The 24,795-nt window shown below is 37.1% G+C and overlaps 1 protein-coding gene across 2 annotated transcripts in view; it reads left to right on the top strand.

The window, feature by feature from the left end:
* atm (ATM serine/threonine kinase) overlaps positions 1 to 24,795 on the top strand; it is a 137,362-nt gene that overhangs the window by 62,505 nt on the left and 50,062 nt on the right. For both annotated transcript variants that reach the window (XR_015508881.1, XM_087283444.1), the window contains exons 28-43: positions 35 to 234; positions 2,441 to 2,615; positions 5,274 to 5,438; positions 8,914 to 9,046; positions 9,453 to 9,548; positions 10,054 to 10,225; positions 10,376 to 10,517; positions 12,468 to 12,644; positions 14,844 to 15,021; positions 15,107 to 15,218; positions 18,272 to 18,430; positions 19,186 to 19,294; positions 20,825 to 20,913; positions 21,909 to 22,011; positions 22,100 to 22,248; positions 23,635 to 23,739. Coding sequence is in view for 1 of the 2 variants with exons in the window: in XM_087283444.1 (XP_087139570.1) it covers positions 35 to 234; positions 2,441 to 2,615; positions 5,274 to 5,438; positions 8,914 to 9,046; positions 9,453 to 9,548; positions 10,054 to 10,225; positions 10,376 to 10,517; positions 12,468 to 12,644; positions 14,844 to 15,021; positions 15,107 to 15,218; positions 18,272 to 18,430; positions 19,186 to 19,294; positions 20,825 to 20,913; positions 21,909 to 22,011; positions 22,100 to 22,248; positions 23,635 to 23,739 (2,264 nt within the window). In the remaining variant the exon portion in view is untranslated. The remainder of the gene's footprint in view (positions 1 to 34; positions 235 to 2,440; positions 2,616 to 5,273; positions 5,439 to 8,913; positions 9,047 to 9,452; positions 9,549 to 10,053; positions 10,226 to 10,375; positions 10,518 to 12,467; positions 12,645 to 14,843; positions 15,022 to 15,106; positions 15,219 to 18,271; positions 18,431 to 19,185; positions 19,295 to 20,824; positions 20,914 to 21,908; positions 22,012 to 22,099; positions 22,249 to 23,634; positions 23,740 to 24,795) is intronic.

The following is a 24,795-nucleotide window of genomic DNA, read 5'->3' as shown; positions in this document are numbered from 1 at the left end:
CTTTGGCGCTAAGTCTGTGTTCTGTATGTTTCAGATGTCCATTCAGAGAATTCTGGTCGCAGTCTGTCAGAAGGCCGACGAGACCACCAATGCCTACGAGAGGCACCGCATACTGATGATGTACCATTTATTTGTCAGCCTGCTGCTCAAGGAGGTGAAGGATGGGCTTGGTGGAGCCTGGGCGTTTGTGCTGCGGGACATCATCTATACGCTCATTCACCACATCAACAGCAGGTCTGCTTGCATTTTTCAGCATGCTTTAGGGTTGTAAAGGTTGTGTTTCTGCCAAGTTCACAATTTTTTAAACATTTTCAAACAACATTGAATGTTCAAACATTCAAACAACGTCACATCTTAAGGCTGAATTATACTGCGTTGAGTGATGCCTTGCACGTAGCCGTGCATTTATACTTCTGCATTCTGTTTGTGTTGCTCTGACAATTTCACTTCTAAAACGCTTACTGGTTGGGTCGAGTTTCTTCATGGGTTTATTGTTTACAATTGAAATACCTGTAATACTAGCTCACTGTACACGTAGCTCACACTTGCTCATTAGGAGGCGGGATCCAGCATACATGCAACAAATTTAATCATAGAGTAAACACAAAACAAAAGTATCTATTAGGGATGGGTATCAATCAGGTTTTTTTGCCCTCGAATCAGAGTTTAAGTCATTTGATTTTAAGAGCCCTATCATACACCTGGCGCAAGGCGCGACACAATTGTTGTTTGCTAGTTTTGGCTCGATGCAAGTGACCACTGCTATGCTGATGATACCCAGCTATACCTCTCTTTTCATCCTGATGATTCCTCGGTTCCAGCTCGCATCTCAGCCTGCCTGTTGGATATTTCACACTGGATGAAAGATCATCATCTTCAGCTGAACCTCGCAAAAACGGAAATGCTTGTAGTTTCTGCCAACCCGACTCTACACCATAACTTTTCAATCCAGATGGATGGGGCAACCATTACTGCATCCAAAATGGTGAAAAGCCTTGGAGTAACGATTGATGACCAACTAAACTTCTCTGACCACATTTCTAGAACTGCTTGATCGTGCAGATTCGCACTCTATAACATCAGAAAGATCCGACCCTTCTTATCTAAACATGCAGCTAAACTCCTTGTTCAAGCTCTTGTTCTCTCCAAACTGGATTACTGCAACTCTCTATTAGCTGGGCTTCCAGCTAACTCTATCAAGCCTCTTCAGCTTCTCCAGAACGCAGCAGCATGAGTGGTCTTTAATGAACCTAAAAGAGCACATGTCACTCCGCTGCTAGTCCGTTTGCACTGGCTGCCAGTTGCTGCTCGCATCAAATTCAAAGCTCTGATGTTTGCCTACAAAGCGACTTCTGGCTTTGCTCCTTCTTATCTGCTCTCACTTCTGCAGATCTATGTGCCCTCCAGAAACTTGCCTTTTGTGAATGAACGTCGCCTCGTGGTTCCATCCCAAAGAGGGAAGAAATCACTTTCGCTCACGCTCACGCTCAATCTGCCCAGTTGGTGGAATGAACTCCCTAACTGCATCAGAACAGCAGAGTCACTCGCTGTTTTCAAGAAACGACTAAAAACTCAACTATTTAGTCTCCACTTCACTTCCTAATCTGCAATTGCCTCTCTGAATATCACACTAACTGTACCAAAAAAAAAAAAAAAATACTAATACTACTAATACTTTCCTTAGACTTTACAGACCTGAAACTTGCCTATAGCACTTATTCATTGTTGCTCTTAGTTGTGTAAATTGCTTCCTTGTCCTCATTTGTAAGTCGCTTTGGATAGAAGCGTCTGCTAAATGACTAAATGTAAATGTAAATGTTTTGCACCACGCTGTTTAAATAGCAAATGTATTTGCGCTCATATGTGCGCCCATGATGGGCGTTCTGGTCTAAAAAAGGAGGTGTGTTAAGACAGTGGTTCCCAACCTTTTTTTGCCTGAGACCCCCTTTTTGCCCAGAAAATATCGTAAGGCCCCCCTCCACATTTAATGATATAATCGCTCATATACGTTTTAGTAATGATGACAAAGAATGTTGTTTTCAAACAAACGGCATGTTTATTATGTAGGTGGGAATAGATTTTTTTTAAAATCTAGATTAATCTAGATTAAAATGGCTCATTTGAATTCTGCCGAAGGCATTCAGAATATGTGTGCTACCAAAATAATAAGTCTTTGAGAATGGGTTTCTCAAGCCAGGTGGCGCATTAGACCAGGGGTTCATCTCCGGTTTCCAAATTGCATCACAAACTGCTTGAGAAACTGTTGAACTGAACTGAATGAAATGTTTACGAGTTAAAGTGAAACTGCCGAACTGCAGTTAAAATCAGGCCTCCTGCTGATTTGATTCAGAAGGGCACTCTTTACACCTGCAAAGTAGAAACCCTTATTTTGTAGCTGCCAGCTAATTTCAAATGATTGAGGTCTTGTCTTTTGCTGCAGATCATCTCAGCAGGATGAAGTGTCCACTCGCAGTCTCTCCCTCTGCTGTGACCTGCTGTCGCTGGTCTGTCAGACGGCTGTGGAATACTGCGACGATGCTCTAGAGAGCCACCTGCAGGTCATTGTGGGTACTCTCACAGCACAGGTCACTGAACAATCTGCAATATCTGAGCAGGTGAGACAGCACAGAAAATGTGAAGTGCATGTGGTTCACAAGAAATAGAGATCTCCAAAAGCTTCCAAGGAGTCCTTAATATTAAATGAAATAAGATAAAATAAGCTTTAAATTAAGAACCAACATTTTTAGAGTTATACCAGGAAATATTTTTGTAAGATTGTTTTTGGCGAACCCTAAAACTGTGAGGAAAAATTTATAAATAAGTTATAACAAAAATAATCCAATAAAAGCAAAACATTCCACTTCATTTTATGGACACTATTTACCAAATAAAGTTGTTAATATTATTATTTTAAACAAATGTAATATAGTACATAAATAAAACATTGCTTGGAAATATAGAATTATTATTATTAATTTTTATAGTAATGATTGCAGATGTGGAATTATGGAAATTGAAATAATTATTTCTCTTAAATTTATTTAAGAGACTAATGTTTTCTGATTATACACATAATTAAAGTATTTTTAATTTTAAAGTCATAAAGTTCACTGATTTGCTGAAATGTATAGTTTTTTTTTTATATTTTATTTTCTTGCCAGTAGGATTTCAAGTCACTGTTCTTTTTTGTTTCGAGTTGTGACATGGCGTCAGTGTTGGTCAACATTATATCATTTACAAAATAATTACATTTTTAAATTTTATTTATTTATCCGGATCTCTATTACCTCTCTATTATCTCTTATTACTACCTTGGTAGTGGCTATTCTTCCTTGGGTCCATCGAACACAACATTACATTAATACATAACAACAAAGACCAATAAAAACATTCAAATACAAAACTCATGCATAACATCCAGATCACCAATTCACTTAATATTGTGCCATTAAGTAATTCTTAAAGGATTTTTTAAACCTCATTTTACTTGTTAAAAAGCATGTAATGTCTGATAGCAAATCATTCAATGTTTTCATTCCTTTATGCATCACAGTGTGTTGCTTTGCATTAGTTTAAAAAAAAATACTTTTAAAGGTGCAGTAGGTTATCTGCCAAAATGCTAACCGCTTAGTAGAGCTGCACAATTAATCGTTAAAAGATCGCGATCTCGATTCAACCCCCCAGACGATCTTAATCCAGCATTTCTACAATTCTGTCAATCATATTTTCAAGTTCAGGAGAGAAGAAAAGGCGGCTGCACGAGTCTTTTCATTGTTTCACACACGTTGCTCAGCGACATTAGCTCCTCCAAATGATGTTGAATTAGTCACGTACTATATTTATAATGTATAATTCACCTAAAAAATGTCATTTTTGTCTTAATATAATGATGTTTTCGCAATCGGGAAATCACACGTGACGTGAGCTGCTGACCGTGAGCTGTTATCACACAGAGGGCGCGTGTTAATAGCCCATAAATAATTCTATTTATTTACTTGAGTAAATGTGTAAATATGAATTTATTCAGTTTTTATTCAGTAATTTATTACTTTTTATTCAATATATTAAGATTTTAGTTATGATACTCCGCTGGATACTCCCAAAATAATTCCGCAGAAATCCGCAGATTTTTACCAAAATTCTCTGCAGAAATAGCAAAAAATCTGCAGATTCCGTCTGGCCCTGCTTAAGACTCACTTATTTTCTGAATGCTTCGCTTCTGATCTGCCAAACTGACTACTTTATTTGATCCACCACTACTCTGCTCATATGTCTCTTAGGTCTTGTTTGTGTAATTACAGTTTGTTATATTTGACCTCATGTATGTTTGTTTATCTTTTTGTTGCATTCCTTGTAAAGTGTCCTTAAGCTCTGGAAAGGCGCTATATAAATAAAAATTATTATTATTATTATTATTATTACCAATTTATCGTTCTGTTTTGACCACTTTAGCCTACTATCAAGATAAACTCCTGTGGAAATATAAATTTATATCATCTAATTTCAAATTAACAATAATCTACATCTAACTAAAAAGTTATATTCTTTGGTTTTTAATTATATAATTTCATTAACATCCCAGCTAGGAGGGACATTTAACCTTTATCTTTCTGATTACAGGCTAAGCCAAAGTAATGCAAATTGTCAGTTTCACAGCATGGGGTGTCTATTGTTTTCTCTTTTCGATCAAATGGTCAGGCGGTTTCTGTCTCCAGAACATGATGAGATTAGACCTGAGAAGCAGTTTACCCTGCCGACCACAACCCTTAATTTGCATGCTTTGTTTAGACATATCCCTTCCTCCTAAGAACACAATATAGCCATGAAATCTTTGTCTTAATTCAGACTAATTCAGACTTGTGTGAGACTTGTGAGAGACTTGTGAAAGAACTTGCAGACTGCGGACCTCTAGTAGTCTCTTGCAGACACATTGGACACCTTAAAGACGCTGTATGACTGCAGATTAACCAACACGTCTCAATAAAGGAATTCTGCTTGTTCCGAGTCTCCTGGACTGGGTTCTTCTCTCTTTTTCACTCATTTATTTTTTTTCAACACTCCAAAAAGCCTAATTTCCTCTACCTGTTCAATAGGCACACTCATTACAGACTAATTTAACTGTGGTTTACATTTGAATCGAAAGTTCGATCCAAACAAAATACATTAAAAAAAGAAAGTGTAAATGTACAATATATCTTACAAGAGTGATATGCTGTATGATTTGAATGTTTTTTTCCCTTCATGTTTTTAATTATGCATGTGTATGGATATAGGTTCTCAGTCTCCTGAGGTTCTTGGTTATGGAAAACCCAGAGAACAGGATGTTGAGAAAGTCCATCCCCTTGCTGGAGCCTTTCCCTGAGCAGCCAAACTTCGCAGAGCTCAGAGCTGCCCAACATGCTCTCAAATACAGCTCAGGAGCTTTCACTCTCAGACAGGTCAACAACAACCACAGAAACACTGCGTAGACTAGGCATGGGCCGATATAAGATGCTGACGGTATGATAACCGTGGATAAAATTGTCATGGTTTCACGGTATCGCCATATTGCGATTATAAGTTTTCTAAATATCTGGGTGAAAAAAAAAATCCCTTTTGAACACAATATATTTTATTTTGAGAAACATTTGAAATATTTTGGAAGAGTAAACGTGTCAGGCTAAATGAACTATTGACTTCTGCTGTCTTTATTTTTTTCTGAACAAATTTGAAACAATTCAAGAACAGATTTTTACCATTTAAAATGGCATCTTTAGAAATCTTTTCTGCTGAAGATACTTCTGTCCTAAAGAACAAAACAACACAAAAAAAAAACATAAATAAAAAATGGTACAAATATCTTAGGAATGGTATCGCAGAAAGTTTTGATGGTTTTAAAACCTTGACTTTTCCAAACCGCGGTATACCTTGGTTATCGTCCCATGCCTAGCGTAGACCCCTATTATCTATCATAATATGTAGTGCTGCATGTTTAACATTAAAGAGATCGTTCACCCCAAAATGAAAATGTACTCAATATTGACTCACCCTCAAGTAACTTTTCTTTATTCTGTTAAACAAAAGAATATATGCTGAAAAAAGCAGAAAACATGAAACCATTGACTTTCACAGTTAGAAAAATAAATACAATCAGGGCTTGACATTAACTTTTTTGATCACCAGCCACTGTGGCTAGTAGATTTCCAACATTACTAGCTACTTGCCATTTTCACTAGCCACAATTTTCTTTGCTTGGAAAATATATTTTATATTAATAGATGTGATGTGACCTTGAAATGCTAAAATGACTTGATTTAGATGTTGTGTTGTCCACATGCTTAATTTCACTAGTCCACAGGAATGCTTGATTGATGCTTGACTGTCTACTGCAGGTCACTACATTTCATTTATTTCACTGTTTGTGTGTGTTGTGTATGAGCTTGCTCACAGTGCATGAGCAAATGGGTTGTGTAGCAGTGCAATTGGTTTTTATTTCACATGACTTTTTTAGGGCTCAAAATTAAGGATTTTTCAAATTTATCTTTGACTTTGACCATACCAAAAATAAATAATTATTTCTTAGCCACACATTTTAAATGTGTAAAAAACAAACAAACAAGCAAATATATAGCTGTATACATGCACTTTTTATTCAACAAAACTTTTTTTTTTTTTTTTTTTTTTAAATTGACATTTAAAAAGATCTTCTGTCATGTGTCTAAAATATAAACAGTAATATGTCCTGGCTAAAGGTCTCAGATCAGCAGTTACATAAACGGGGAGTTAATCTCATATCAAAACAATGTTATTGTAAAGGATGATAATTAAACTATATTAACAGAAATAACTGTATTAGGTAAAGAAAACAGGTAAAAACATACCACGAGTGATAATGAAAGGATGATCACCTGCCTGAGAATAGTTAAAACGAAAGCAGTGACTGCTGCTGCTTACAAAATGTTTGCTGCTTTCACGAGCATCGCTGTTTGTCTAGTCTATTTCAAAGAGAACCGATCGCGCCAGTTGAGCTCCCTTTACACATGGTTGATTTGCACAAGTAAACCGGAGCGCGCACGCTTTTTAACAGTCGCGCGCATCACATCACCTGTGCACATTTGCACGCATATTGAGCCATCCCTATTGTTGAACCCTGCTTTTAGAAAACTACAATGTAAACATTATTTCCAATCAGCCAAAGTGGCTGGTGGAAGCGGCTGTCTAACCCGCCATAGCTTAAATCTACCCAAATTTGGCGCGTTGGCGGGTGTTAATGTAAAGCCCTGAATACAATGAAATTCAATGGTTACAGGTTAACAGCTTTGATCAAGACATCTAATTTTGTGTTCAACAAGCTGTTGGAATATTTAGTCAATTCCATGCATGTTCAATAAAAAAGGCCAGGAGAGGTTTTTCTTCAATGTTTAACATATTAACAATTTATTGGATACAACTGAATTCACAGAATTCTGTTACCCTCAGTGCAAGGCAAGAGTTATATTCATGGGTACGCAACAAGTTTCATTTCCTGATTCATGCTTTTATACGTAGCTGATATTAACAGGTGAAGTTTAGTGGAATTCGTCACTCGTCAATCTTTCTCCAGTCCTCCATTGGCCGCACCCATACATACATCCTCTTTTTTTTTTAAGAATTATCTGCACAACGTCAAAAAAAACTTACAGGAAGTTTTGCTGCTGAGCTCAAGTTAATTTTAGACAATCAGGCCTTTGCATGTCTATCAGCTCCATCTACTTCTGCCAAAATGCTTCATTAGTATGCAAAACATATCACACTCGAGAATAATTTAAGTTAATATATCACCTTTAACCAATACAAATACAATTGTTTACTGAAAATAAAAAAGAATTTTGTAATTCCTTTTTTTCCCCAACAAAGATTTGTAACAAGTAAAAAGTGAGTAAATGATGACAGAATTTTCATTTTTGGGTGAACTATACCTTTAAAGAGGGGGTCCACAATGTTTTTTTCAAGGTTTGATTATGTTTATAGGGTGCAAAGCAATGTGTGTTTGTGATTAATTTGTAAAAAATCACGTTATTTGTTCACAAATCTTACCATCGTTATATACAGCTACTGAGCTAACATGGAAACAATCATCATATTTCCTGGTTCCTCCTATTAGGCCCGCCCTCAAAGGGCTCTGATTAGTCGGCAAACCTAATGTGTTGTGATTGGTTGAGCAGCTTTACGTCACTTTGAAACGTCATGCCTCTCTTAGACTGTTATGGCAAGCCATTTTAGCATTCATACCCCTTACCACACTATATGGATAGTCAAAACAAAGGTTTAAATGCTAAAACGACTTGCCATAGACTGTAATTAATGTCAGTGAGGCCATATCAGTTTGAGCCTGAGTCAGACACAGAAAATGAAGAGGACACAGCTTAACCCATGCAAACGCAACTCTTGCGAGATGTTTCTAAATGGTATGGGGTTTTTTATGTTCGTTAGTGGGAGAGGCGGTGGCGGCGCCACAGGGAGCCTTCTGTACATAACATACTCCACTATTTTAATGTAAAACTCACGGAATGCTAACGCATACAGACACATTGCAGTCGCTGGTGACGATTGTGTTTGTAGCTAAATCATACCTGCCAAACTTACGTTTTTCGAGAGTCTCTCGTATTTCACACCCATCTTCTGCCACCCTTCCATTATGTTATTTCTTTTGGTAATCTTCCGTAATTTCATGCATTTTACACTCATAGATGTTGTTCATGCCCACACAGCAATATTACACATCAACTAAAGTTTAAAATATGATATCATAGTGGACCACCCCTTTAAGAAAATATAAGTCAGCTGGTGATCGTGGCAAGTTATTATGGTACTTGAAATCGATCATTTATACTTTTAACATTTTTCTACTCTTTATTTAATGTGCCTGCTTCTCCCTTTTTCCATCTTTTGCAGGAAATTGAGCATTTTCTGTCTGTTGCATCTTGTGATTCTTTGCCCTTGGCCCGTTTGGAGGGATTGAAAGATTTGAAAAGGCAGCTTCACAGCCATAAACAGCAGATTGGACAACTTTTGAAAGAATGCCATGGTCAGAATCATGACACTTTTCTAAACTATTACGCCTCATTCACACGGGGCTTTAGCGTCAAGGCTTGACAGTGGGCGTGTCTGAAGTTGGGGCTGACGCGATCGTCATAGCAGCGTCAGCCAATGAAATTCAGTCAGCAATATGCCACTGTCTAGCTGGTGTATTTGCTTACAGCGATCTGATTTGCTGACGCTTCCATCGGCGCTTGAAAAGTTGAGCTAGTCCCAACTTCTGCAGCGAGCAACGCCTCTGAAGCGGCGCCGACAGATCCACAATGCAGTTCGGCAATGCCTGACGTCACCCATTTAAAGTGAATGGGAAGTGTTGACGCTGACGCCCAGTGTGAATGGGGCGTTAGTAGTGTTACAATGCTTCATCTTAATATCTGCTATTTGTGTTTGTTTAGCTGATCTTGACAGCTGTATTCTGGTTAATCTGGTCCTCAACCTTCTTCAGCTCTGTAAAATCGCGGCTAACCACCCTGGTGGAGGAGACATCATGAGTAAGTAAAAAGTTCAGAACTCCTAAAATGGCTTGATGAGTTTTTTCGACAGCATATATCCTGAAGGCGGACCCCCTAGTTTTTCACGATTCCCCAATTGCAAAATCCATCGCAAAAGCAACAAAACGTTGCAAATTAAATGCAAAATAATCGCAAAGAAGGCTAAACAATTTCATAAAACATCCAATTCCAAACCATAAAATCTAATGATATTTATTTCAGTATGCAGTTTGCTTTCTTTTGCTTGTGTGTGAACAATAATGTTTTGTCAGTCGTGTTTCTAGATTCTAAGTTTAACATTTCACGCCTATTGAGATATTCTTATTGTCGAATCCTGCTTTTAAAAAAGGTTACATTTTGAAAATATTTTCTACCAGCCAAAGTGGCTATTGGGAGTGACTGTCTAACCAAGATGAAATCTACCCGCATTTAGTGGGTTGGTGGGTGTTAAGGTCAAGCTCTGGTTGTTTTAATTTGCTAAAGGTTTTTATTATTTTCTCGTCAGAGGCTGCTGGTCGGTGCCTGGGGGAACTTGGACCAGTTGACTTATCATCCATTGCTTTGCACCATGGGAAAGACCAGCTGTATGCTAGAGCAGCCAAACTGTTCCATAATGTCCCTCATCAGTGGATCTTCATTATCCTGAACTCCATGGACAATGCACTCACCAATCACAGGCACTTCATTACAATTTTTTTTGCGGATGCTCTACTTTCACACCAATTTAAGATTAATTTCAACAAAACTGAATGAAAAATAGTGCATTTATTCTCAATGTCACTGCACCAATTACAGCTCAATTCTCTTTTTACCCATTTTTATTTTAGTATTGCAGTGCGTCAGACTGCTGGCTTGTGTATAAAGGATATCTTGGCCACTCAGTCTGGGATTGAATTCGGGGAAATACATAAAAGTAAAAGGGATCCTTTGCTGGCATACCTAAACCCCTTTCGCTCTTCCAAGAAACGGGTAAACCACTTACAAATACACGTCGACAATACTGTTATTTTATCATTGGCCGCTTTTGAGTTTTATGTTTTTCAGGATGTCCTTGCTATCCCTGTAATTACATATGATTCTGTGTACTCAGTACTAAAAATAATTAACACAATGTTCTTACTATAATGATATTACACAGAGGCTAAAAATAGTCCTTAGCTTCTAACCTCTATTTAACTTCTAATGTATAATTGTGCCTGCTGCAGCAATGTTTCTTGATTATTATGCAAGAATGTGTACGATTCCTAGAAAAAGCATCTTTTCGTTTTTGCTTGATCTTAGTACACAATAGCTTCCTCTGGGCCAATGGCCAGCTTTTTTCGGATCGGCGAATACCTTGGGCCAGATTGGGCCGACAGACTCTTTTGGGCGGGGTTTAGGGCAAAGGCATAGTTTTTCTGTGCCATGGTAAAGAGGTGATAAAATGTCTAATTCACTTACGTTAGTTTTACAACCACACTCGCTTGCAAAAAAGGAAAAAAGTAGAACAGACAGTACTGGACATTTGAAGACACCAGGGGCCTCATGTATGAAGACTTGCGTGGAAATCATACTAAAACATTGCGTACGCACAAAGCTGGTTGCCGAATCCCATGCATATTCTTTTGTACATCCGAATGAACATGAAACTGAACCCCTCCCTGCCTCCTCCCCCGTATGAATATGCTAATGACTCTACTTTGGCAAAACCCAAAGAAAAAGCAATGGCAAAAGCAAGCAAAAAGAGAAACTTTGAACAGAATGTGAATTGGAGGTGCCGCTTTCGGAGGTAGACCAGAGGAAAACAGTGTCATTTGCAAGTTTGTCCTCCGGAATTAACAACAAAAGAAAAAAATAGAGTGGGGAGAGTTTAGCTGATGCGGTTAACACAGTTGGGTCTGAACATCGCACTGTGGAGTTAAAAGAGAATTAGTGTGATATATAGGTGTAAAATGTTGAAGTACACTTAACAGTCTCAGTGGCGCAGCTCGTATAACGCATGTTAACATGTTTTGACATGTTTGAGCATGAACTCGGATCAAATCCAGCGTCTGATGAACTCTTTCTTCTTTTTTCCCCCACTACATATCAGATTTTGCCTAATATTTATCACGAGGAAGACAAGTAGGAATCATTAATAAGTCTGTGCATCATATTTTATTTGCACATTTATTGAATGGAAATGTTTCTGATTCACGCATGCAAATTCATCTTCAGGTGTTGCCTTTATAGCAATGTGCGTGCAGAAGATCACTCCCATTACAATGGGAAAACAGGCGACCGCTGCAAATTGCGCTTTAATGTTTGGCTGGTCAACTGTATGGTATGGAAACTTTATATACCTGCTAAATGAACCCGTCTCATACAGCTGCCATTGCAAGCCTCAAAGACACTTTGTAGAGTGCAATTCAACACAACTGCCTCTAGAAGTCGCCAATGGAAATAAAACAGACACGCACAAAAAAATGTGAGTACGCCAGCCATAAAGCTGGCGTGGAGCTGCGCACATTCCCACGTTCATTTAGTAAATCCAAACGTGAGCAATTCTGTGTGAAACCTGGCATACGCAAAGTTTTTGTGCGTACGCAGCAATGATACATGAGGCCCCAGGGCTCTTTACATTTGCATAATTGATTATGTGATTGCTCTCGTGGTCTGTTGAGGAATGCCACGAATGTGCACTTACCCCTTCTATCTACATAGAGGTCTGTGTCTTTTTCTGTTATCCTGGCATTCTTCATTCAACATTTGTGCAACACCCCTCAGATGTCTTCATTTTAGTAATTATTATTGGAATTATTGTGTAGTATACATTTTCATACGACTGAACTCGTGAATTAGCCACTAAACTGACAGAACGTAAAATACTTGTTTCCTCATGAGATCAGGCTGCCCATTCCTTACAAAACATATCTGCTTTTTTTTTTTTTTTTAAAACAGGAACCCATAATGGCTATGGATGTGACTCCAGAGTCCAGAGATAGGCTGACGAGTGCTGACCTCTGGTTGATGCAACCTGACGGACACAAGGACTGGTTAAAGAACCTGTGCATGGCCCTGTTAGACAGTGGAGGAGTGAGAAATGAGGCCCTGCTTCTCACCAGACCTCTCTGTGAGGTACATGCTGTGTTTTGGAGATCCTGGATTTGCAGAATTAAATCCGCTGAGATTTAAACCCTAAAGCAGTGGTTCCCTACCTTTTTCTAACTGCGGACCGGTCAACGCTTGACAATTTTACTGCGGACCGGGGGGCTGAAATAATAAAAAATAATAATAAACGTGAATCCACTGTGTACTCATATGGAACTTTATTAGCACATTGCTCCAACATTACAATGCTATTATAACATTAGGAAGTAATAACTTTATTAACACATTACTTCAACAATATAACATATTATAACATCTAAAACTGTCTGTAACACTAAATCAATGGGAGCCCTGAGCTTGTTTCTTTGCAATGAGATGGTCCCATCTGGGGGTAATGGCAGAGGGAAGATTGCCGGAAAGAGTGTGTGCACTTCTAGAACGTGCTGACATGCGACGTCTGCTTTAGCCAATCAGAACAGTCAGACGCATTCACGTCCGCGCGATTTATGAGAATAAAAGCCTTTGAATATTTTTCCAGACACATTTAGCTGCTAGAAATTAGGCAGATAACATTTATATGTTCATCTTAATGCCAACTGTGTAAATAATTATCGATAAGATGCTTATGATAAGCCGTTGTTTGTTTACCTTTAAGCTTTGCGTGTGCCCGTGAAACAGCCCGTGAGCACCAACATACACACATATCATGAAGATCTCGATATGCGAAAGTGTTTCTCTATATGTTTTCATCGAAGTTGTTCACAACACTGATCCATCCACAGAGTTTGTGATGTAGTCAAACGCGAATGCGTGAATGCTCTTTTCCGGGAAAATTCCATAACGTCCTCGCACAGTAATCAAGTGCAAAAAAGAACAGCTGAACTTCAAAAAAAGTGCTCACTGTGGTTGCCGCGATGGTTGCTTTGTTTCTCTGCAGTTGGCTTATTAATGGCGTGGCATTGCTAAATCACTCGTTTTAATAAAAATAAGATTATTTATTAATAAACATTGTTAGATGAAGGTCGCGTGATTTTTAAAATAAGAGTTGTGTATTTATGGCTATTGATCTTATCTACCAGCGTCCCACCTATAGTTAAATATCAAGTTGTGTTGAAGGTGCGTGTTAGTTGTGGTTCCTCAAGATGCTGCCACCTTTGTCAAGCGAAGTTTGCAGATTGCCTCATTAACATTTTCAGGTTCTCTTTTTGCTTTTGGTTTGAACCCAAAATATTGTCAAACAGGCGCTTTTGCATTGCATTTAACACTATTATATTTTCTATTATAGTTTTTATTCCATTTAAATAAATATTGAATAAAAAAAACACGAATACCTAAAAAAAAAACGGGTGTCACGGTGGAAAAGTGATGTCACCGGTGTTGCGTCTTAAAACCGGTAACACCGTCTATCGTGGCAAGCCTAAGTTTCACCCTATAAAAAAAGCACAATCGCATTTGAATTTAAAGCTACAGTTATCAAAAATGGCACAATGTGGATCAAAACCTAAAAGACTCGGTTTCAAAGAGTTATTAAAACATTTTTGTGAGGTATTTTAAGCTGAAACTTCACTTAGACATTCTAGAGACATCACTGATTTATTTTGCGTCATGTAAAAAAGGGCACAATTGGTCCCCTTTAAAGGGTTTGTTCATTCTAAAAGGGAAATTATCCCATGATTTACTCAAGGCACCCTAGCTTTAGCTTCTTTCAGTCAAATAAAATCAGAGTTATTTATTTATTCATTTTCTTGTCAGCTTAGTCCCTTTATTAGTCCGGGGTCACCACAGCGGATTGAACCGCCAACTTATCAGCACATTTTTATTCAGCGGATGCCCTTCCAGCTGCAACCCATCTCTGGGAAAACAGAGTTATTAAAAAAAAAAAAAAACTCCTACAATAATTCAGAGCTGTTTCTCTTCAACACTCCAAAAGGAGGCCAATAAAGTGCATTCATTTATAAGTAATAGTTTCTCAGACAGCTCCACGGAGTTACGGCAGTGCATATGATTGCAGACAGGTACACAAAACTGTTCAGAAAGTTTTAAACCATTTTTTTTATTTATTAAATTAAATAAACAGAAGACTTTTATCGAGCACCATATGGAGAAAATCCATGCAATTTCCTTTGTAACTTTAATATCTTATTAACTGAATTCAAGAAAGAAATGAACATCTTGCTTGACTAGGAAGTGAACTCATTATTTAAAGCAATTCCTTGGCTCCTGTAGGTAAAAACCGACTTTTGTCAGAGGATGTTGCCACTCTTTGTTCATGATATTCTTCTGGGAGACGTGGATGGTTCCTGGAGGCAGCTGTTATCCACACACATTCAGAGTTTCTTCAGTCAGTGCCGGAGACCCTCTACACCCACCAGTCGCCCAACCACACCGATGCTCTCTGATTCAGGTGCAGAACTATTTTTCAGGGCCGAGGTAGTAACAACTTTGTGTGCTGAAATTATTTATAATTTATTTATTTATTTTTCACACAGGAAACACTACTGATGCTGCTAACCAATGTCAAATAGACAAAGCCTCACTCCGCAGCATGCTGGCGGTCATAGACCATCTCAGACAACAGAGTCGCCCCTTGGCACCTGGAAGGTTGAACACATTTTATTTCTTTCCAAGACTGTGTAGACTTGGATATAATATTTATTTTGTTCAAATGTACTCTAAGGGTGCTTTCACACTTGGTTCAATTGCATGGAGCATACCCAAGTTCACTTGCCCCCATCTCGGCTGGTTTGTGTTCACACTGTCTTTTTCCTTCTGATCCCCGGTACGCTTGCACCATTGAGCTGCTGTTGTGTGTACGGCTGTTGCCAGGTGACAGACACGAAAGCAAAGCATCAAAATGCAAAGATGTCCGCTCATCTCGGTGGTTCTAAATTACTGAATCTTTTTGTTTGGACATACAGAAGGCAACTCACGTCCATTTGTCGCAAAAATATTATAAACATTCAGAACATAATACAATGTCCGCAAAAGCTGTTTTTAGAGGAGACAAGCAGACATTATCACTGTGCTTTCTCTGGCTTAGTCCCGCTGGTCAGCAAGGTGCAGTATGTGATACACAAACACGCACACACACACACACACACACACACACGAATGAACGTTATGAAAACGATAGTTTGTTGCTCTGTTGGCGATTCACTTCAGTTATTTGGAACGATTGCATTTGTACGAGTTCACTTGAATCGTACTCCAGACCACCTCTTTCAGGCGGACTCGGGTACGGTTTATGGGTGCGCAACCGTGTTCAGAAAACACATTATCACTAGCTACATGTAACATACTCTGACGTCAAAGGAACCCGGCTGCGGACCAAAAGTGCTAGTGTGAAAGCACATTAATATATTCTGAAGCAACGTGTTTTTTTAACCTTCATTTCCTAAAATAAGTGATCATACTATTTAATCCATAATAGTTTGAGTATATTTGAAACAATAAAAAGGGGCAGCGCAGTGGCGCAATTGGTAGTGCTGTCGCCTCACAGCAAGAAGGCCGCTGGTTCGAGCCCCTGGGCGGGTTGGCTGAAATTGATTGAACTATAAACTATTAAAAAATAAAATAAAATAAAATAAAATAAAATGTAATATAATACAATACAATACAATACAATACAATAAAATAAAATAAAATGTAATGTAATACAATACAATACAATACAAAAAATATAATATAATATAATAAATAATAAAATAATATTTATATAATATAATATAATATAATATAATATAAAATAATATAATATAATATAATATAATATAATAAAATGTAATATAATATAATATAATTTTATATAATATAATATAGTATAATATAATATAATATAATACAAAAAATTTAATAAAATATAATAAAATATAATAAAATGTAATATAATATAATATAATATAATATAATATAATGTAATATAATATAATATAATATAATATAATATAATATAATATAATATAATATAATATAATATTTTCCCAGAGATGGGTTGCAGCTGGAAGGGCATCTGCTGCATAAAAACGTGCTAGATAAGTTGGCGGTTCATTCCACTGTGGCGACCCCCAATTAATAAAGGGACTAAGCCGAAAAGAAAATAAATGAATTTAATATAATATTTAATATAAAGCTTTAATTTCTATGCATGCATTTTCGTGTTAACAGTTATTTTCTTTTATTCTAATACTCAGAGAAAACATCAAGACATAAAGCACTTAAAGGGCCATGACACCCCCCACTTTCGGTTAAAGTCTACTTCAGAATTTTTTCAAAAGATGCATGATTAATGGGCGTGGAGCTCCACGAGCATCGGGCAGGAGTGGGCGTGGCCAGCAGGGGAGAAGGGGAGCGAATAACTGTTGTTGACAGTTAGCTCACAAACTGAGACACAAAGAGGATAGGCATGAGTTTATAGTTCACAAAGTTAAAATGCAAAGAAATAAATAGTAATTTAATGCCCTGCAACATTTGTTATTCGTAATTTCATTTACACATAACCACAATTTATATCATTATAAAGATAAGTGTGTTCATGTAAACGCTATAAATGAGGATTCTCCCTCGATCCCCGGGTCTAAATTATAGATCTTGAATGCAGACTCAGTGCAGCAGGTCTCCTGACGTGCCCATTTTAACCATTAACCCTGCTGGTAATATAGAGGATTTAGGCAAACACAGCAGCACAGTGATGTGTCTGAATGTGAATGAACTCCTGATAAAAGTCAACGTCCGCCATTTTTCAATTCTCGCACTGCCCTCCCGACAAAAATGCTTGCAGCACACACACAACTTTGCTGTATGATCGGCCCTGACAGGATCGCGAAGAAAAAACATGCAACAAACCCCTTGGATCATGGAAACAAACACATACGAGCCTTCATGAACGGCTACGTGCCGTTGGTCTGTGTCTCACTCACAGCTTGCTTGAAACTGGCAGGTCTGCCTTCGGAAAGCACGCGCTCTCATGAATAATTAAGCAGCCGGCTCTTCTCATAGGATAAGAAAACTCCGCTATGAATAATAATGAGAAACCGACGCGTCATCATTGCGCTTGCAGTTCTGCGCTACGTTGCCGATTTTGATTCCGCCCCAAAAATCATTTTAAACCCAGAAGCTGAAATTAGCTGACAAAAGCTCAAAATTACCCAGTTTTCCCCACAATTAAAGCTGACAGGTGCTAACATTGTCTTAACTGATGCTCAACACACACACATCTGTTAATATAAAAAAAAAGTTCTCCAGGGTGTCCTGAACCTTTAAAAAAACGGAATTTGCCGACTTATTATGTAAGGTCTGATTTTGGCCTACCTTGAATGCTAGCAATACAATTAGCTTCAGCCTGACTAAAGAAATTCTACTTTAAGATGAAAAACTGTAAAAATTATGAGGAAAATCACAGTGGAAATGTTTGAAAGCATTGACATATATTTAACAAACTTATGTAAAATGTGACCACAAGCTGGAAAAACTTGATTTATAAATGAATTATAAAATTATATTTCAACACTTGCCGAGGACAGGACTTATGTATGTTTTTTTGTGTGGGTCCATGATCTGTAGTTTGTTTTATAGATCAATTATAATTAAGTTCTAGTAAAATAGTTCCAATGGAACCTCACTGATTGTAGTATGTGTTAATTGTTTTGTTTTTGAAGTAATGAGTACGGGACGGTGTGCGATTCCAATTTTTGGCTGGATCTGAATTATCTGGAGGTGGCTGGAGCCGCTCAGATGTGTTCTGCCCATTTCACTGCTCTCCTTTACTCTGAGATCTACGTCGACAAGATCAGATCCAACATGGAGCAGAATCGAAGGTACAGTACTGGCGGAATACATAAATGAATGCATTCAAAAGCTTAGGCAGCTGACTTGTCATCAGACTGACGTCATCGACTTTCGCTTTAAGATTTAAAGTGCTAGCATTGCACCAGACCCCTTTAAGTGGTGTCGTTTTAAAGTGTAGAATCTATGTTATATGCACATATGCATCACTTTGGTTTTTATTCTACTGTACAAAAGTTATTTACACGTAAATGCCCAATATTTTGGAGACCCGAGCTCTGGATTTTACATTGGTTCATTTTTATATTTTTCGTGTTTCATAAATGACACATGTACAAGTTATAGCTCAAATGAAAGCTATTGCCGGTGCTTATACGGTTCTAGCATTTTTTTTTACTGCATTACATTCACATATCAAACAGTTGCCGAATGAATCGCGGTGTTTCCATGGTGCGGAAGTGAAAACAATACATTTATGATCAATAAGCAGCCCCAGATAGCACAGACAACTGTCATCTCTTACCTTTTGCGGCGCTCTTCAGGGCCATTTCTCCTCTGTTTTTGAGGTGATGTGCATAAGTACTCCCTTTTCTTACTGTAGCACTTAATTCTCTGAGCACAAACAGTTCCTTTGTATAATTAGCTCTATTTAAATGTATTGCCTCTTCTTGTTTAATCGCTGAATTCCTCCTCAGTTGTAAGTCGCTTTGGAAAAAAGCATCTGTTAAATGACTAAATGTAACATTAAGGTCTTTGGTATGACAGAGTGGCATGTGTTTTGTCTCAGATCTCAGTCTCGAGCGTCACGGCGGATCACGTTTGAGGACAACAGCCAGACACTCTCTGTCAGCAATTTGAATGAAAGGAGTTTGGAAGACTCTGGTTTCAGTCTCCAGGTGGGTGATGGGTGTCAGAAGCGCATATACTTCATGACAGAAGTCTTATCGTCGATCCCAGTTGTAAGAGCAACAAATAATAACTTGACTTTAGTTACTCATTTGGAAAAGTGGCAGAAGGTAGATTTTTTGGATAAATCATTTGTTCAGTATAGGGGCGCATGAGAGATCTGTACAGTGGAGGGCAACATCAACAGCATGAGTTATTGAGACATTTGTGCTGCCCATTACTTTATAAACCACAGGAGAGGGCAAATTCTTCAGCAGGATGGCCCTCCTTCTCATTCTTCAGCCTCCACATTAAATTTCCTAAGCGCAAAAAGGGTCAAGGTGCACCAGGATTGGCCAGCCCAGTCATCAGACATAAACATTATTGAGCATGTCTGGGGTAAAATGGAGGAGGAATTGAAGATGAATTCTATAAACATTTATAAACAATTGCTATTTTATATCTACTCTAGTTACTCTTCCCTTCCACCGTTCTACACACTTTGGGCTCTATTTTGACGGTCTTTGCGCAAAACGGAAAGCGCAGGGCGCAAACGCTTTCGGGGCGTGTCAGAATCCATATTTGCTAATTTAAGGATGGGAAAATCCGCTTTGCGTCATGGCGCATGGTCTAAAAGGGTTGAGTTTATTTTCCTAATGAGTTATAGGTGTGTTTTGAGAATAAACCAATCAGAGTTTCATCTACCATTCCCTTTAAGAACCAGCTGCGTCGCGCCATAAGTGCATTTGCTATTTACAGGACGCAAAGTAAGTGTAAGTGGAAAAACTGAGCTTTTCACAAGCAAACAGTTAACAGTTTTTTAATAGAAAACAGTTAAACAGAGCATCTACCGCGCTTGAATGAGAGTTAAATGATCTACTTTCACTTTCGCTCTTGGATAGGGAAACCTTTACACACAGACATCAATTAGCCTATATATAATTAATTTTGTTTGTTAAGCGCAAATATTTGTTTTAAAACTATTTCTAAATTCAGTTCTAATATCCAGCAAACTAATAAATGAACAACAATAACGAAGTGTGGTCAAAAACCTGAGTTATATCCTAAAACACATGCTGTGCCCCATATGGTCTAAAACCTGCAGGTGGGGAAATCTAAGCTTGTTTTTAATAAAACAAATATAAATATAGATATAATAAATAATACTGCTAATAATAATAACATTATACAAAAGCAGATTGTTATCAATGAACTGAAAAAGCCTCCCGAGATGAAGAAGGCAAAAGCAGTGGTTTTTCATATTTATGTAGGCTAGAAAATAATATGTTTTGTAATATTTTAATCCTTTATATTTATATTCTATATATATTCTTATTATATCCTATATATAGGCCTATCCTTAATATTTAAATTTTTTCATATGTAAAGATATTTGCGTATTGCTCTACATCTTGTGTGTAGGCTATTAAGCAGTTCAGACCGGGTTAGTTTTGGTCTAATGATGGGGCCCTTTACTTCATTGATCATGATGCAGAATGCTGGCATGTTTAATAAGACTTTGTTTTGTTTGCCTGTCTTAGGATCTTTTGATTGAGGTATATAGGTGCATTGGAGAACCTGACAGTCTGTATGGGTGTGGAGGGGGCAAATTAACCAGTCCTCTGACTAGGTGAGTTTTCAGTAATAAATGAAAAAAGTTAATCAATATGTTTATTTATGAATTTCTTTATTGAAATAGATTTAGATATTAAACAAAATACTTGTTTTGATGTATTTGTATGATGCTTCTGTGAACAATATTCATGTAACTTTTATTAAAGAGCCCCTATTATACACTAAAAAAGGTTTTGGGGGTCTACAAAAACAGGCTGTTATGCATGAAATATCAAAAAACACTTTCATTGTCTAATAATATTCATTTAGTTTTACTTAATTATCCCAGCGACTCCCAATGATTCGTTCAGCGATTCTACTTGTTCTCAAACCGCTCCTTAGCAGGATGCTAATCTCCGCTGATTGGTCCGATGACTCAGTCTATTGCGATTGGTCAAGAGAGACAGAGAGAAATGCCCACCATGTCTTATCAGTATTGTTGAAGTAGTCAGAGTGCAGAGTATATGTGTGAGCCCAATGCAGGAGTGCATTAAAGCAGTGCAGTTAAACACCAGCATATTGCTCTTTTCTTAACCATGACACACATTCAGTATCAATCCACACAGTGGTAAAAGCTGAACTATTCTGAAACTTGACCGCCACACGTGTGTAGGAACAGCTGACGGTGGTTATAGCAACGACAAGCGGCAGTGGATTGTGAGCTCACAAATGCATTTAAATCTGTAAACAAAGCAGCCTAAATAATCTGATTAACCTAGTTAAGCCTTTAAATGTCACTTTAAGCTGAATACTGGTATCTAAAAATATATAGTAAAATATTATGTACTGTCACCATGGCAAAGAAATCAGTTATTATAAATTAATTCTTCATCAGTCCTGTTAGAAATTCTGTAATTTAGAAAAAATGAATTAATTTAAAACTATTATTTATGGGCTGTCACTATTATATTTTATTTTTGTAAACAGTCACTTTATAAATTCTTGTTAACTTAAATCTAAATCTAGAATTGCTGATGTCTGTTATTTTTTTTCTTTTCTCACTGTCTCCAGAATTCGAACATACGAACATGAGGCCATGTGGGAAAAGGCTTTGGTTTCATATGACCTTCACTCCAACCTCCCCGAGGTCACACGACAGATTGGCATAGTAGAGGTAGATTTGACCCATTAGCACTGACACTTCTGCAAAACTGTGAGGATGGTTGAAGATAGCACTTAGCATGTGTTTGTGTGTTTCTCAGGGTCTGCAGAACTTTGGTCTGTGTAGCATTCTGAGCACGTATCTTCACGGGCTGGAGAAAGATGGGATGGAGTGGGGTCCTGAACTCCGAGAGCTGCGTTTTCAGGCAGCCTGGAGAAGCACACAGTGGGACTGTGACCTGCCTGAGAGGTGAGTGTTTGTATTAATACTTATTACATATGGAATGAAATTTGGAATGAAATTGGAATGTCTAATGTGATTTTTTTTTTTACATCAAAATTTACTTGTCATTTTTTTTTACTATTATACTATTGTTTTTTTTCTCTCCAGTTTTCTCTTAAACAGTATAGGTTACCCAAAATTGAAAAATTATTATTGTAATAATAATCATTATTATAATAAATAATAATTTTTTCATTATTTACATACTTGCCAAACACCTTTTTGAGTTTTTTCTTCTGTTGAACACAAAAGAAGATATTTTGAAGAAAGTTGGAAACTTGTAACCATTGACTTTCACAGTAGTTGTATTTCCTACTCTGAAAGTCCATGTTTAATAGGTTTTTCAAAAAACCTTCTCAGCGGAAGAAAGAATTAAAAGGGATAAATAAGATAAGGAAGGCATTTACCCAAAAATTAAAGTTATGAAAACAAAAATTCTGAAAATCACTGTTTACTTGTTTGAAACCTTAAATAGTTTCTTCCATATGTTACACACAAAATACAATATGCTGGTGGAAGCTAGAAAACCTGGCTCAGTGATTAGTGCTGTTGCCACACAGCAAGAAGGTCACTAGTTCGAGTCCTGGCTGGGTCAATATCCATAATTTCAGGTGCTGCACAACTTGTATGTTAACATCATAGACAATTGCCTTCAGATGACCCCAAAGATAAAAGTCTAAGGGGTCAGATCGGGAAAACTTGGGGGCCATTCAACTCTACCACGACAACCAATCCACTTTTCAGAAAACTGCTCATCAAGGAATGATCGGACCTGACACCTATGATGTGGTGGTGCACCATCTTACTGGAAAAACTCAGGGAACGTGCCAGCTTCAGCGCATAAAGAGGGAAACACATCATCATGTAGCAATTTTAAACATCCAGTGGCCTTGAGGTTTCCATTGATGAAGAATGGCCCCATTTTCTTTGTTGTCTATAGTGTGAAGATACATGATGTGCAGCACCTGAGACTACAGATACTGGAATCCTGTGCTATATATATATATATATATATATATATATATATATATATATATATATATATATATATATATATATATATATATATACATACAATACTTTATATTTTTATATACTTTATGTGTCTATATATATATATATATATATATATATATACATACATACAATACTTTATATTTTTATATACTTTATGTGTCTATATATATATATATATATATATATATATATATACATACATACAATACTTTATATTTTTATATACTTTATGTGTGTATATATATATATATATATATATATATATATATATATATATATATATATATATATATATATACAATACTTTAAATGTATTATGTTTTTACTTTTTTATAGAAATGAGAAGCTGAAGCCAGGCATCAATGAGTCCTTGTTCAATGCCCTCCAAGCTTTGAGAGACAAAGAATTCTCTTTGTTTGAGCAAACCCTGAACTATGCCAGGTAACCATATCAACCATCTCCGTGTTTAAGACTCATCAGTTTCATGCATGGTAACAATCATGACAATAACTATAATATATATTTTTAATTGTGTTTATTTCAAATGACAGCTTATTCACTGGAGTCATTTTTAGAACAGTCAGAATTAAAAAGACACCTTTAAAAAGACAAAAACAATTAAAGGTCTCCCGAAGGCACACCAAGAGTATATATTTTGTATGTTTCTGTTAGCTGATCCATTAATTTTAGCTTTTGGAGTCTCTAATGTCCTGATCAGTCGATTCAGGTTGACTCTTCCTAATCAAACAAACATGAATCAACTCATCAGAACATGAGGTCAAATTGTTTTTGTGAATAATTTTGGCGAAAAGAGAAACTGATCCTTTTGAATTGTTACTTCAATATGATTTTTTCCCTGTTGTTTTGGAGCACACTAGCTTACAGATAGCATTAAGATCAACATATTGATACAAACATTCAAAAATTCCTCAGTATTGATTTCAGAAAGACTTTAAAGGGCACCTGTGGTGAAAATTCTACTTTTCAAGCTGTTTGGACAGACATATTTGTAGGTATAGTGTATAGACCGTCATATTAGGGTGATATAAACACAGCCAGTACTTTTTTTTTCAATTTAACAACATAAAAACGGTGGACAAATTGGAGCGGTTTTCAGACGGACTGCAACTTGACATAGGAGTGCGGTCCCTCCGCCTACCAATATTGATTGACAGCTGCGTATTAACATCTTTGTAGTAACGTGTATAATCATATCAACAAGACAGGACATGCGCAAAGCAACCTGGAATAAAAGGTCTGTTCAGTTTGTTAGGATCATCAATCATCAAATGTGAACAAGAAGAGTGAGTTTTACAAGTTAAAAATGTTTTAAAACAGCGCACGTGTGTAATGAATTACAGCGATTCACTTCAGCTTTACTTTATCAGCACAGCCGCATGTCAGAACAATTATAAAGGAAGACGATTCAGTCACTGTTTGTGAACGTTAAACCAGGTTTATTTTCTACATTAACTCAACAGATATTCATACAGCAGT

This window comes from Danio rerio, chromosome 15 (assembly GCF_052040795.2).
Source record: "Danio rerio strain M-AB ecotype USA chromosome 15, GRCz13ab, whole genome shotgun sequence".
NCBI lineage: Eukaryota > Metazoa > Chordata > Actinopteri > Cypriniformes > Danionidae > Danio > Danio rerio.
Note: the sequence above shows the minus strand (reverse complement) of the source record. Positions and strands in the feature narration are given on the sequence as shown.